Here is a 13326-nt window from a genome sequence, read left to right on the forward strand (position 1 = left end):
CAGCCTGGGCAATAGAGTGACTCTGTCAAAAAAAAAAAAAAAAAGAGAGAGAGAGAAAGGGAAGGTAAGGAAAAGAAGAGAAGAAAGAAAAGGAAACTAAGAGAGGGGAAATGTGTCCCATTTTTGCAATGTATTTTTGATATTTAGACATTAAGTTTCAAATGCCTTCATTTAAGGTCCCTGGATATACAAAACTGGAGTTCCATGTAAAAGTCAGGCTGGAAAGGTAAATTTGGCAGTTACATAAAGCTGATAAGGGTAGAAAAGCTGACTGAAGCTCTTTATGAAGGACAGTAGGTCCCTTTCTAACACATACTTGTGTAAATAAATAATTTCATTAGGTATGCAATCTTAGACATTTTTAGAATTGAGTAACTCTGCCTTTTTTTGTAGTGTCATATCTCAAGCCTGTGCCTGTTAGAAAATCCCTATACTTACAACAGTTATGAGAATCAATGACTGAAATGTGTTAATAATACTCTTGAGCCTTACCTTCTCTTCATAAAACGAAGATCTTTCCCAGTATTAGGCTAATGGAATGAAAATGAGAACTTAAAGTCCAAATAATTCAGTCAGTTAAAACTTTATAAAATTGATATGGCTTTAATTTCTCAAATGGAAAGCAAGTAATTGAATTGGGGGAAGTGTGCTAGTCTCCAGTTTCAAGAAACAGTATAGCACAAAGACCTGGCATTCTAGCTGAAGAGCTGTAATAATAAACAGAAATTTGAAAACCAGGAAGACAAGTTTTCCAAGAGTGCAACTGTGGCATTTCAAAGGAGATTTAACAAGAAATTCCGGAAGATGGCCAAAAATAGGTTTAGATAATTGCGATTCCTTATTTGAATACTTGTTCTTGATGGAGAAACACACAAGAGGAAATGAAGGTTCTGTCTAAGGTCTGAAACTTTTTCTCACCCTAAAGCGGTTTGCTTCTGAAGAAAACTTTTAGCCAAAAAAAATCAAATAGGAATTCAGTGATGCTTAGATTGTAGGAGTTTAAAAAGTGACCAGTGCAACCCATTTTTAGAAAATTAATTGAAAGCAAATATTTTGGTTTTCTAGGAGCAAAACCTGTTTTTTAGGATTTCTATTTGTAAAGTTAAAGTATCACTGTTTACCCAGTTATTACTTGCCATAAGAAATAGCCTCCCAGCATCAGATAGAAATACGATGTTATTCTATATCTTTGTTTTTTTAATCGTCATAAAACATCTTCTGAAATGGATTTTTAATGTGGTCTTTTTTAATGATATGTAATGAAGCCTTAAAATGTTAATCTGCATTTTCAAATTAGTCTTGTAAAACCTCAGTAATATGTCTTCTGGATATATCAGGATCTTTTAGACCATTTTACCTTAATTCTTGAACCACTTGATTAATCCAAATTCAGTAAACCTATGACCTCAAATTGGGTTACCCAGAACTGGGAATATTTTTGTATTTCCATTCTGTTTACATCTGACTTACCTGCCTGGTCTGCTAACTTCTCCTTTCTTTTCATGACTCCTAAGTTATGGAGGTAAGTTAAGATTTACTATCAATTATAGTCATGTGACATTCATTTTGAACTTACATTCTCTTAGTTTTTTTAATTGCTAAGCAGTCTTGTAGCATTACATTGTTCTTAGCAAATTAGGTGTATCTCAATTTTAACTGGACTATTTTACCCTTTAAATGTACAGTTTTGTGTAATTTGCAATAAGTTTATATCCTTATAAACATTTATATTTTCATCTCATTTCCATGTGGCATTACCCAAGTAAACTTATAATTGAAGATACTCTGGGGTACTTTCTGTAATCTGTAACTTGAGTCAACTCTTTCAGACTGTATTATTTAAACTGTCCTCATCCATCTTTGAATCTATTATAAATCTTGTTGTTCCAAGCATCTGTTCACTCAGACTATAGTCTCCAAATGTTTCAGTTCAGCTCACTTGAGCCTGTTAGATGCACAACACAGTTGGGGAGTATGAAGACCACTATAGCATAGTCTCAGTCCTCATCTTGAAAGAACTCATGGTACCTTAAATATTGCAGCCAGATTTCTTTGGAGGTCTCTTGTTACAAAAAGGGTAGACCAGATTCAGTGGCACATGCCTGTAATCCCAACACTTTGGGAGGGTGAGGTGGAAGGACTGCTTGAGCCCAGAAGTTTAAGACCAGCCTGGGCAACACAGTAAGACTTCATCTTTACAAAAAGAAAAAATTAGCCAGGCATGGTGGCATGCATTTGTAGTCCCAGGTACTCAAGAGACTGAGGCTGGGCCGGGTGCGGTGGCTCAAGCCTGTAATCCCAGCACTTTGGGAGGCCGAGGCGGGTGGATCACGAGGTCAAGAGATCGAGACCATCCTGGTCAACATGGTGAAACCCCGTCTCTACTAAAATACAAAAAAAATTAGCTGGGCATAGTGGCGTGTGCCTGTATTCCCAACTACTCAGGAGGCTGAGGCAGGAGAATTGCCTGAACCCAGGAGGCAGAGGTTGCAGTGAGCCGAGATCGCGCCATTGCACTCCAGCCTGGGTAACGAGCGAAACTCCGTCTCAAAAAAAAAAAAAAAAAAAAAAAAAGAGACTGAGGCTGAAGGATAGCCTTAGCTCTGGATTTTTAGGTTACAGTGAGCCATTGCAGCATCACTGCACTCTAGCTGAGTAACAGGGTGAAATACTGCTTAAAAAAAAATACAAAAACATACACACACAAACCAACAACAAAACCAAAATCAAAAGGATAAAATAAATCTCTCCTATTTGGCCTCATACTCATGAACCCAAAGAAATTCACATTCTTTCCAGAAGTGTTTTGAAATGATGAAGAATAATATGAAATAGAAACAGTTATTTGGTATGTTTTACCATGTTGATAAAAGGCCATTTTTTAAATAGCCATTTGTTTTAATGATTTCTGGATTTTGAGGTGTTGATGTGGAATATGAAGGTGCAGAAGACTGCCTACCTAAAACCTGTTGTGTGGTTAAATAAGTCTTAAGTACAGTTTAGTTTTGGAAGCAAGGTCTTATTTATTTTGCTACATGTTTAGTTCTCTTTTTATTCTGTGTCATGTTTAATATCCATTTTCCATTTTCACCCATGTGAGACTTCAGCTTTTTATCCATGAAAATATTTTTGTGATTGAATCTATCTCATAGTTAAATATTAAGGCATTTAAGATGATGAGTTTTTTCATAAAAATTATACTTTTCCTTTGTAATAGGCCAACAGAAATTCTAATAATTTTTTTTTTGAGACAGAATCTCACTCTGTCACCTAGGTTGGAGTGCAGTGGCACAATCTCGACTCACTGCAACCTCCACTTCCCGAAATCAAGCAACTCTCCTGTCTCAGCCTCCTGAGTAGCTGGGGACTACAGGCGCATACCACCATGCTCAGCAATTTTTTGTAATTTTTGGTGGATACAGCGTTTCGCCATGCTGACCAGGCTAGTCTCCCGACTTCAGATGATTCACCCGCCTTGGTGTCCCAGAGTGCTGGGATTACAGGCATGAGCCACCATACCTGGCCAGAAATCCTAATAAGTCTTGGGGTATAGTTCCATAGCAAAGCTGGTAATTGCGATTTTTTGGAGTTTTTTTTGTTGCTGTTGTTAATGTTGTTTTCAAATAGAGATGGGGGTCTCACTCTTTTTGCCCAAGCTGATCTCAAACTCCTGGGCTCAAGGATCCTTCCGCCTTGACCTCTCAAAGCGCTGGGATTATAACCACCACACCCAGCCCAGTACTTGTGTTTTTTACTAGGTCATTGATATTCCAGAAATCTAAGTTTTTTTTGTTTTTTTTTTTTTTTTTTGTAATTTTAAAATTTTTTCTCTTTATTTCTGAGCATTTGTTTAGAAATGCTAAGTCTGGGCAGCCAGGTGAGGTGGCTCATGCCTGTAATCCCAGCACTTTGGGAGGCCAAGGTGGGCAGATCACCTAAGGTCATAAGTTCAAGACTAGCCTGACCAACATGGAGAAACCTCATCTCTACTAAAAATAAAAAATTAACCGGGCATAGTGGCACATGCCTGTAATCCCAGCTACTTGGGAGGCTGAGGAGAATTGCTTAAACCCGGGATGTGGAGGTTGCGGAGAATTGCTTAAACCCGAGATGTGGAGGTTGCAGTGAGCCAAGATCATGCCATTGCACTCCTGCCTGGGCAACAAGTATGAAACTCTGTCTAAAAAAATATGCTAAGTCTGTTCTCTCCCATGAGTCCTTTGGCTCCAGGTAATAAAATTTCATAAATTTTTGTAAATTATTTTTGAAAATTTCTTCACACTTGCAGTTTCCTCACACTTGCAGTGTAACTTGCTAAACAGTCAACTTTCGTAGCACAGAGGAAAAAATAGTAAAATACAGGAGATTGAGTACTCTTAGCAAATCTTTTATTACCCCAGCATAGCCTCTAGTGGGATAATTCTCTATCAATATGAACATTTCTGTGATTTATGATAGAGAATCAGTGCAAAAATTTATAAAGCAAAGCTGAAGTTTGTCAGTTGAAAATGGTATACAGGACAAATTAGAAACAGATTATGATTCCCTAAACCATATATTTCTCAAGCTGCTTTCTTGTGACCATTTGATACTACTTCAGGCTCCTAATTTCAAATACATTTTTAAAGCAGCCCAAATAGGCCAGGCACAGTACCTCATGCCTGTAATCCCAGCACTTTGGGAGGCTGAGGTGGGCAAATCATCTGAGGTCAGAGTTCAAGACCAGCCTGGACAACATGGTGAAATACCTCTACAATAATACAAAAATTTATCCAGGAGTGGTGGCACGTGCCCGTAGTCCCGGCTACTCAGGAGGCTGAAGTGGGAGGATTGCTTGAGCCTGGGAGGTGGAGGTGGCAGTGAGCTGAAATCGCAACGCTGCACTCCAATCTGGGTAACAGAGACCCCGTCTCAAAAAAAAAGCCTAAATTAATCTTGACTTTACCATACCCTAAGAACTCTTTGTAATTACCACTTGTATATTAAATGCAAAAGTAATTAAGCATTAGAGCTCTTTTTCAGAAAATGTTTGTAGGGAGAACTTCTAATCACTTATAAGGTAAATTATTGAGGTTCAAGAATCATAAGTTAAAATCTTGGTGCCTTGGCTAGGCATGGTGGTTCACACCTGTAATCCCAGTGCTTTGAGAGACCAAAGTGGGAGAATCACTTAAGGCCAGGATTATGGACAACATGTGAGACCTGGTTTCTACATAAAGTAAAAAATAATAACCCTGCCATGGTGGTGTGCGCCTGTAGTCCCAGCTACTTGGGAGGCTGAGGTGGGAGGATCACTTGAGCCCAGGAGTTTGAGGCTGCAGTGAATTATGATTACACCAGAACTCACTACATCTTCCAACTCCTGCACTCCGGCCTGGTGACAGAATATTATATAAAGAGTATTAAATAAATGAATCTTTGATGCCTTATCAGAAATGAAACTGTGAGTGATAAAAACATGCTGAAACAAACATAAGTGGGAAAATATGGGAGACCCAACAAATATTACAAATATGTAATATTTGTACATATTTATGGGGTGCATGTGATATTTCGTTATATGTATAGAATGTGTAATGATCAAGTCAAGGTACTTAGGGTATCCATCAGTTTGATCAATTTTTTTTTTAATTATTATTATTATTATTTTTTTTTAGACAGATCTTGCTCTTTCACCCAGGCTGGAGTGCAGTGACGTAATCTTTGCTCATAAGCATTCATGAAGAAGAACAATGGAAAGATATATTGAAGGTAGGACATTTACCAAAGCACCAAGTACATGGATCGCTCTAGAGAGCAGCAATCATTATGGCCTAAGCACAGTTGGGGCCTGGCTGCCCAGAGACTGCATGGTAGCAGATGAAGCCAAGAGTTAGGCTGAGTATAGATTTGGCTAACACGTATGCCCTAAATATGTAATGAAACAAGAAAAATGGAAATTTCTCTTTAAAAGAGAACAGGCAACTTCATTTATTTATCTGAGATTATTCTGGTATGATGATAGTCTCTGGTTTTGGTGTTTCATTGATGATGAATGCTTCAGGGCTTTTTATCCTTTAAAAGCTATAGTATTCAGTTTTGTTTTCAGAAGATACTGTTCTAATACTGACCAAACGAAAGCCTTCCTTTAATACAGTGTCAATCAATAAGCCGAGGACATTTATTCCATTGGCCAATTTTCGGTTATCAGGCATACCTAGAAACATACCTAGGACACAGAAAAAGCTTAATTATAATGCATCTCTTTAATAACTAGCAAAACTACACACATAAATTTTACTTACAACCATACAGGCATCATACCATCTCAAGACAGATTTTTTTTTTTTTGAGATTTAATTGAAAAATCCAAATCAATAATTTCAGGTGCTGAAAATTGAGAACTTGCTGTGATTTTGAAAGTAATTTCAATTCCATATTTAGATGGAATTGAAATAAACCAACACTCATCAATCTGAGAGATTATTTTCTAAAGAAAACAGTTTGATCAATTAAATTATCTTATTTTTTATGTAACTTTTCAATTTTGTTTTGAATTTGCTACTTTTGATTCAATTAGTTGATTAAATCAAACATTTTCATGAATGCTGTGCACTTAACAATTTTCATAACCTCCAGATCTAGTCTTATCAATTATTAGCACTGACATGGATTTTTCTTTGTGACTCATTCCTATCAAATCCACCTTTTTTTTTTCCAGGTGAAATTTTGCAGATATAAAATGTCAAGATTTTTATTTTCACTTTTTATGCAGTAACTTTCCATGCCAAAGAGCACAACTTGGGGTCAAGAGCCTCTGGATTGGGCCAGCCTTGGTGGAGCACTTCGGGAGGCTCAGGTGGGTGGGTCACTTGAGATCAGGAGTTTGATAACAGCTTGAACAACGTGGTGAAACCCTGTCTCTACTTTTAAAAAAAAAAAAAAAAAGCAAAAGCCAGGTACAGTGGTTCACGCCTGTAATCCCAGCACTTTGAGAGGCCAAGGCAGGCAGATCACCTGAGGTCAGGAGTTCAAGACCAGCCTGGCCAACATGGTGAAACCCTGTCTCTACTAAAAATACAAAAAATTAGCCATGTGTGGTGGCAGATGCCTATAATCCCAGCTACTTGGTAGACTGAGTCAGGAGAATTGCTTGAACCCAGGAGGTGAAGGTAACAGTGAGCTGACATTGCACCAGTGCACTCCAGCCTGGGTGAATGAGTGAAACTCCCATCTCTGAAAAAAAAAAAAAAAAGTACCAAAGCCTCTGGAGTGGAAACAGCAAAATCTATTCCCTGAGCTGCTCCACAGAATCAATGTAGTACATAAAACCAATTCAAGAAAAGTGCACGTGAACTTTTCAGATTAGCTGTCTGTTGCCTTTAATATTGTCAGCATAACACATCTGCATGGATACAGCCTTTGACTCCTTCCTTATCTGGCATCAACGATGTTTTCATAAAATTCTTTGTGTCCTCCCACCATTTGTTTATGAGATATGAAGAAAAGGCTAACTTAGGCAGGGCGTAATGGCTCACGCCTATAATTCTAGCATTTTGGGAGGCCGAGGTGGGCAGATCATGAGGTCAGGAGTTCAAGACCAATCTGGCCAAAATAGCAAAACTGCGTCTCTACTAAAAATACAAAAATTAGCTGGGCATGATGCTGTATGCCTGTACTCCCAGCTACTCGGGAGGCTGAGGCAGGAGAATCACTTGAACCTGGGAAGCGGAGGTTGTGGTGAGCTGAGATCATGCCACTGCACTCCATCCTGGGCAACAGAGCAAGACTCTGTTCCCCACCCTACCCCACCCCCGCCACAGAAAAAAAATACAAAAAATTAGCTTGGTATGGTGGGGGTGCCTGTAATCCTAGCTACTTGGGAGGCTGAGGCAGGAGAATTGCCTGAACCCAGGAGGCAAAGGTTGCAGTTAGCTGAAATGGTGCCACTGCACTCTAGCCTGGGCAACACTGTGAAACTCTGTCTCAAAAGAAAAAGCTAACTTAGATTAGTTCAAGCAGAATCCTAAACTATTTGTAGTTTTAAGGGATAAAAGGATACTTGAGGACATCCCTAACCTTCTAATGATCATGCTTGAAGTAGAGTGGTTTTTGTAGCTTACATTTAGAAACTCATTCTAGGCAAAGAAACCAATAGTAAAATCTAAAAATTATTAAACTGCAAAGCACATCTCAAAAAATGTTTATTATGTTGGATACAACAGATTCTCAATATTAGCAAATCATTTCATTTACCCCCAAGCCCCAGATCTTGACTGTATAGTATAGAAATGTTTGTCAAAGAGAAAAAAGTTACAGAACATCTCATAAAAGAATTAAGACACAAATAGTATATACAGATAGTAGGTGGTAACAAAGTGGAATGTACTTGCAAGAAATCACCAACTAAAATACTTGACTCCCGTTGAGGACAAATTGAAAAATAAAAAGATTTCAGGGCACACAAAGAAAGGACAGAATAGAAGAAACCAATGGGAAATAGAAAGTCTAAACTTATTTTTAAAATTTAAAAGCAACTACACTTTTCCATTTGAGCCAGTTCAAAAAGGAGAAGTCAAATAAAGACTCTAGAATCCTGTGACCAACTGGTATCACATGAATGACCATCTGAAACATGCAAGTGAAGTACTTCTAGTGCTGTGAACTTGAGAGATAATAACAGAGCAACCTACTAGGATAACCTTGAGTGGTAAATAATATTGATGGCACAAACTGAATAAGGTGAATGATACCAGACGATTGGGCACCATTTAGGCTCACTTCTCCATTTTCCAAACCTTCCAAAAATATCTGAATAGACAGATTTAGACCAGGGAGTGAGCAAAAAATAAAAATTATTACTAACTAGGCAATTATATACTACAGGTGGACCTTTTTAAGGCCAGAGTTTTCATCCCAGTCACTGGAGATACCCATAATGTCACTGTATTCAGATTGGCTAGCTCTACTTTTAAACTGGCACTGTCTAAAAATTGACAAACATGGGAAAAATTTTGAGCTTCAAACAATTGAATACCATTTGGTGATGCAAGAACATGCTAATTTTAAAATAGCTTCTGGTTTTGGAATTATTACGGAAGTCTAAATATAATGTCTTTCTTACATTTAAATGGAAAAAACTTTTGTGCTCTTTTTAAAACACAAACATATAACATAAAAAGGGGAAACCATTTGGCACTGTGTACACACAGGAAAATCCCAGTTTTAGTTTCTAGTTGTGTTTTTCAAGTAACAATTACTTTCTCCAAATTCATGGTTTTTAGAGTATTTCGTATTTCCAGGACATCTTCTTTTGACCTAGTGTGTTTCTTCTCTTAAAATCAATGACACTTTTTTTCTTTAGGTTTCTGACTTTTTGAAGCATGATCCCCAAAGAGGTCATAATCACTCAAATTTTAAAAACAAAAAAATTGATCATTTTCTTAAGTATCCCATCAATGGTAATAAAGTTGTACAGAGGTTTGAGATAAAGATAAGGCATTAGGTTTTCTTCACAATCAGCCTACTAGCTTAACTAGCTCTTTTTTCCCAAAATATTTCAACCTGTTTGGAAGGACAGGAAGTTATAAAATGTAAACACTTAGGAATTGTCATACTCGGTTATATTACCTAGTGTCCTCCAGTTGGTAAGCAAGACCAAAGGATGTGTTGTTAAGAGAGACACTGGTGTCTTTTCTGTTGGCTACTGCTGAAGTTAAGAAAATATCTTAAAATATGGCTACCTTTACCCAAAAAAAAGTATATTTTAAATGCTACCAATAAAGAACACATGCAGGATTTTCTTTTCCTCCTAAAAATTAAAGCCAGCTTTCACAGTTGGTAAAATAATGGTAGGACAGCATTAAGACATTTTACAGGGGGAAGAAATGTTTGTGACAGCAGAGTGGAAATCAGCCTTAGGATCCAGCCAAGAACAATAGAGGGAGAAAGTAAAGAATTAACTCAGGAGCAACTATCCTTAACATACTGACAGCCTATCCCAATATTTTGAGTAGTTTAAGAGCCAAGGCTGTAACAGGATACCAAATTTGCCATGAGATATATCTGTCTTTAAGGGTGTTGAAAAATAAAGTCAGCTGAAGAAAAAACAGTAGTTGAATCATAAGAACTGAAAGAACAAATTATATACTGTGTAAGAAATCAAGAGAAACCAGTGAGCGAACCTTTACTTTATGTGAACCACTGAAAGAATCTCTTAAAAATAAGGCAATTCTTTTCTAAGTCCAATTCATTAGCAATGGAACATAATCTATAAAATTATTTTCTCCCATGATTTGAATGTCCATAGTCCCAGTTTTTTCTAGGCAGTCTTCATTTATTCCTTTTGTCCCACCCAATAGCCCCTTTCATTCTAAAACGTATCCCAGTTTGGAAAATAATTATTTGGTCATTTCCAACTCCACTGGTTACCCCAAAACGTGATTTTGAATAATCATCTTTTACAGGAGAAGTTGCAGGCCTGAGAAACTTCAAATGTTGAGGGAAACATCACAAACTGATACACAAGAGAGATACTGCAAAGTGCAAAATACCTGACTCCAGTTTGGTTATCAGTAGTGCTGTCAGATCTGCACTGGAAAACCAGGTCATGGAAGAAGGTCTTTGTGGAGGCAGTGGAAGTAAGGTCATCTGAGGAGGGAAAGAGTTACTACTCCAGGTTGGTGCTGAAGGTTGTTCTGTAAACATTGTAATCCTCCCAGTTAGCATCTCAATTGTTTTGCTGCAAGAGCCTAACACTCTGAAAAAATCTTGAGTGTTCTGGCTTAGGAAGTGCACCTCCACAAGAGCAGGTCTTGGCTGTAGCAGATACGGGTTTAAGAGATCAACCAGAGAATGAAGTTCATAGAAAAGAGCCTCTCTCTGAAGCCTAAGATAGTCTGAAAAGTTACTGGGTAATAAAAGCTGGTGAGTTCTCAGAAAATCTAAGATGAAACTAAATAAAACACCATCTCTGTTTACAAAAATCTGGCCACCAACCATCTTGAATTCTTGGTCTCTGCCATCTAACATGCATGCCAACCGAGAAGGAAACTGCTTTATCGTAGAAAACCTTTTTGTGAATATCTGTCTTTCCTCCCACATTCAAAGTGACCAGTTCCTGACTACTCATTCTTCCCTCACTTCAAACTAGAGGCTACCATCAGCCACACTTAGGAAATCAACCTACCGTAAGTGTTGCTTGTTATATATGATTACACAACAGAGGGGAGGAAAGAATAACAAAAACCAGAGACTTGGATTCCCAGGTAACTACTGTAAGGTAAATAGTGTATCCATAGCTGTGTTTGCAAATTTGAGTTGCCTGGGAATTTGCAGTATACAATATGAAAAAGCAACAGATGAGGAACTAAATAGTTTAAGGAAAACTGCCAATATATCTGAAGATATACATCAAATAGATTCCTGTCTTCCATTTTAAAAAATTCTCCATGAAAACCTGGTAAACTATATATATACATATATGTATATACACACACACACACATACACATACACACACACATACACATACACACACACATGAATTTTAAAATTACTGGGAGGGGAAAAGCACTTCTCCTTCCCCATACTTGTCTACCATGCAGGGGTTAGCAAACGATGATCTCCTTAGCAATTTAGGGGCTAAATCATGAATTATGTGTTAGGAACAAGACAGCCATTACCTCTTCTGGCAAGCTCAATTTTACTCTTCTCATAGCTAGAAGGAAATAATTTCTTCTGTGCTTTAAATTTAGTTGCCACCTTTTATCCTGTCCCCATGTTTATTACCTCCTCTCAACCAAATTAAAGGAAGACTGAGGTAAATAACCTCTATTTTCAGAAAGTCTAGTCTACTTAACGGGCTTTCAAGGAGTATCTTACTCTATGACAGAAATAAGGCAGACTAGAGAGCAGTTACAAGGTTAGTTCTTTGTTATATGAAATCTAAGCAACGTGAATTCTTTTATTCCATAATCTTCACCTCATATGAGCAGACAACAGCATTACTGTTCAGCTAATTTGTACTTTGTAATAGCTGACAGTTTCATCTGTTTTGAAATTAGTCTTACTAAACATTGTTTCTGTAAGCAAGTGGTTTGGTTATACAGTTGCCATCTTTGAAACAAAACAGGTAGCTGCCAGAAAAAAGGTAGTTGTCCCATTTCCTCCTCTTGCCATGTGTTTGAGAGACAGGTGTTTTGGTTTTTTTTTTTTTTTTTTTTTTTTTTTTTTTTTTTTTTTGGTACACTGGGTCTTGCTATGTTTATGAAGCTGGTTTCAAACTGGAAGTCCTAGCCTAAAACAGTTCTCCCACATCAGTGTCTCAGAATGCTGAGATTAGACATGAGCCACCATGCCCAGCCACTAGATCTTTTTTTCTTTAACCTATCTATGCTTTTGCTTGCACACCCACCTAACATTTCTGGTTGGTCATCTTCAGTGAAAACTACAAAAAGGAGAAAAGGGCAGACTGAAAGCTCCACCCTCTTAAAAATGTAAACTTATCACAAGAAATGCCAGGTTTTGTATGTACATTCACATTTTGGGGATAAAGGAATTAACTCTCAAAGTTTTGGAAATCTAATTCATTAGTATCTTTAGTTGTCTCTGTGTGTGTGTATGTGTGAAATCTTCTACAATATATTTCATTAGAGCATGTTCACTGTCAAAAAAAAAAAGTGCTTTAAGAGTAGTCTTTGGCTGGGCATGGTGGATCACGAGGTCAGATCGAGACCATCCTGGCTAACACGGTAAAACCCTTTCTCTACTAAAAATACAAAAAATTAGCCAGGCATGGTAGCACACACTGTTGCCCAGCTATTCAGGAGGCTAAGGCAGAATTGCTTGAACCTGGTAGGCAGAGGTTGTAGTGAGCCAAGATCACACCACTGCACTCCAGCCTGGGCAACAGAGTAAGACTCCATCTCAAAAAAAGAAAGAGTAGTCTTTACTGCATGCTTGAACAATCACTATTATACTACTTATACCTCATCAATATAATATTAGATCATATGATCTCTCACCTATTTTTATCACAGCATAAACACAATCAATATTTGGGGTAGATGCTTATTTCAAAAGCACTCTAAAAAGGAGGGGGAGGGGTTCATGGCCGGGCACAGTAGCTCACACCTGTAATCCCAGCACTCTGCGAGGCCGAGGCAGGTGAATCACAAGGTCAGGGATTTGAGACCAGCCTGGCCAACATGGGTGAAACCCCATCTCTACTAAAAATACAAAAAAAAAAAAAAAATTGGCTGGGCATGGTAGCAGGTGCCTGTAATCTCAACTACTCAAGAGGCTGAGGCAGGAAAATCACTTGAACCTGGGAGGTGGAGGTTGCAGT

General features: G+C 37.9%; 2 protein-coding genes across 4 annotated transcripts in view; one reads left to right on the forward strand and one right to left on the reverse strand.

Annotated features, from left to right (window-relative positions):
• LOC104649969 (uncharacterized) overlaps positions 1 to 13326 on the forward strand; it is a 98291-nt gene that overhangs the window by 56847 nt on the left and 28118 nt on the right. Inside the window, exons 7-8 of one of the 3 annotated variants that reach the window (XM_074387670.1) lie at positions 5658 to 5751; positions 6755 to 6838. In XM_074387670.1, the coding sequence (XP_074243771.1) occupies positions 5733 to 5751; positions 6755 to 6838 (103 nt within the window). In that variant the 5' untranslated portion in view covers positions 5658 to 5732. Of the gene's footprint in view, positions 1 to 5657; positions 5752 to 6754; positions 6839 to 10568; positions 10658 to 13326 lie in introns of those variants that run through there. The other 2 variants (XM_074387671.1, XM_074387672.1) reach the window with 2 other exon arrangements.
• KCNRG (potassium channel regulator) lies at positions 8169 to 11110 on the reverse strand. Its single transcript, XM_010330095.3, is given in 3 exon segments — positions 8169 to 10593; positions 10596 to 11064; positions 11066 to 11110. Coding segments are annotated over 3 exon segments (675 nt in total). The 3' UTR covers positions 8169 to 10432.

The sequence above is a fragment of the Saimiri boliviensis genome, chromosome 16 (genome assembly GCF_048565385.1).
Source record: "Saimiri boliviensis isolate mSaiBol1 chromosome 16, mSaiBol1.pri, whole genome shotgun sequence".
Classification (NCBI taxonomy): domain Eukaryota; kingdom Metazoa; phylum Chordata; class Mammalia; order Primates; family Cebidae; genus Saimiri; species Saimiri boliviensis.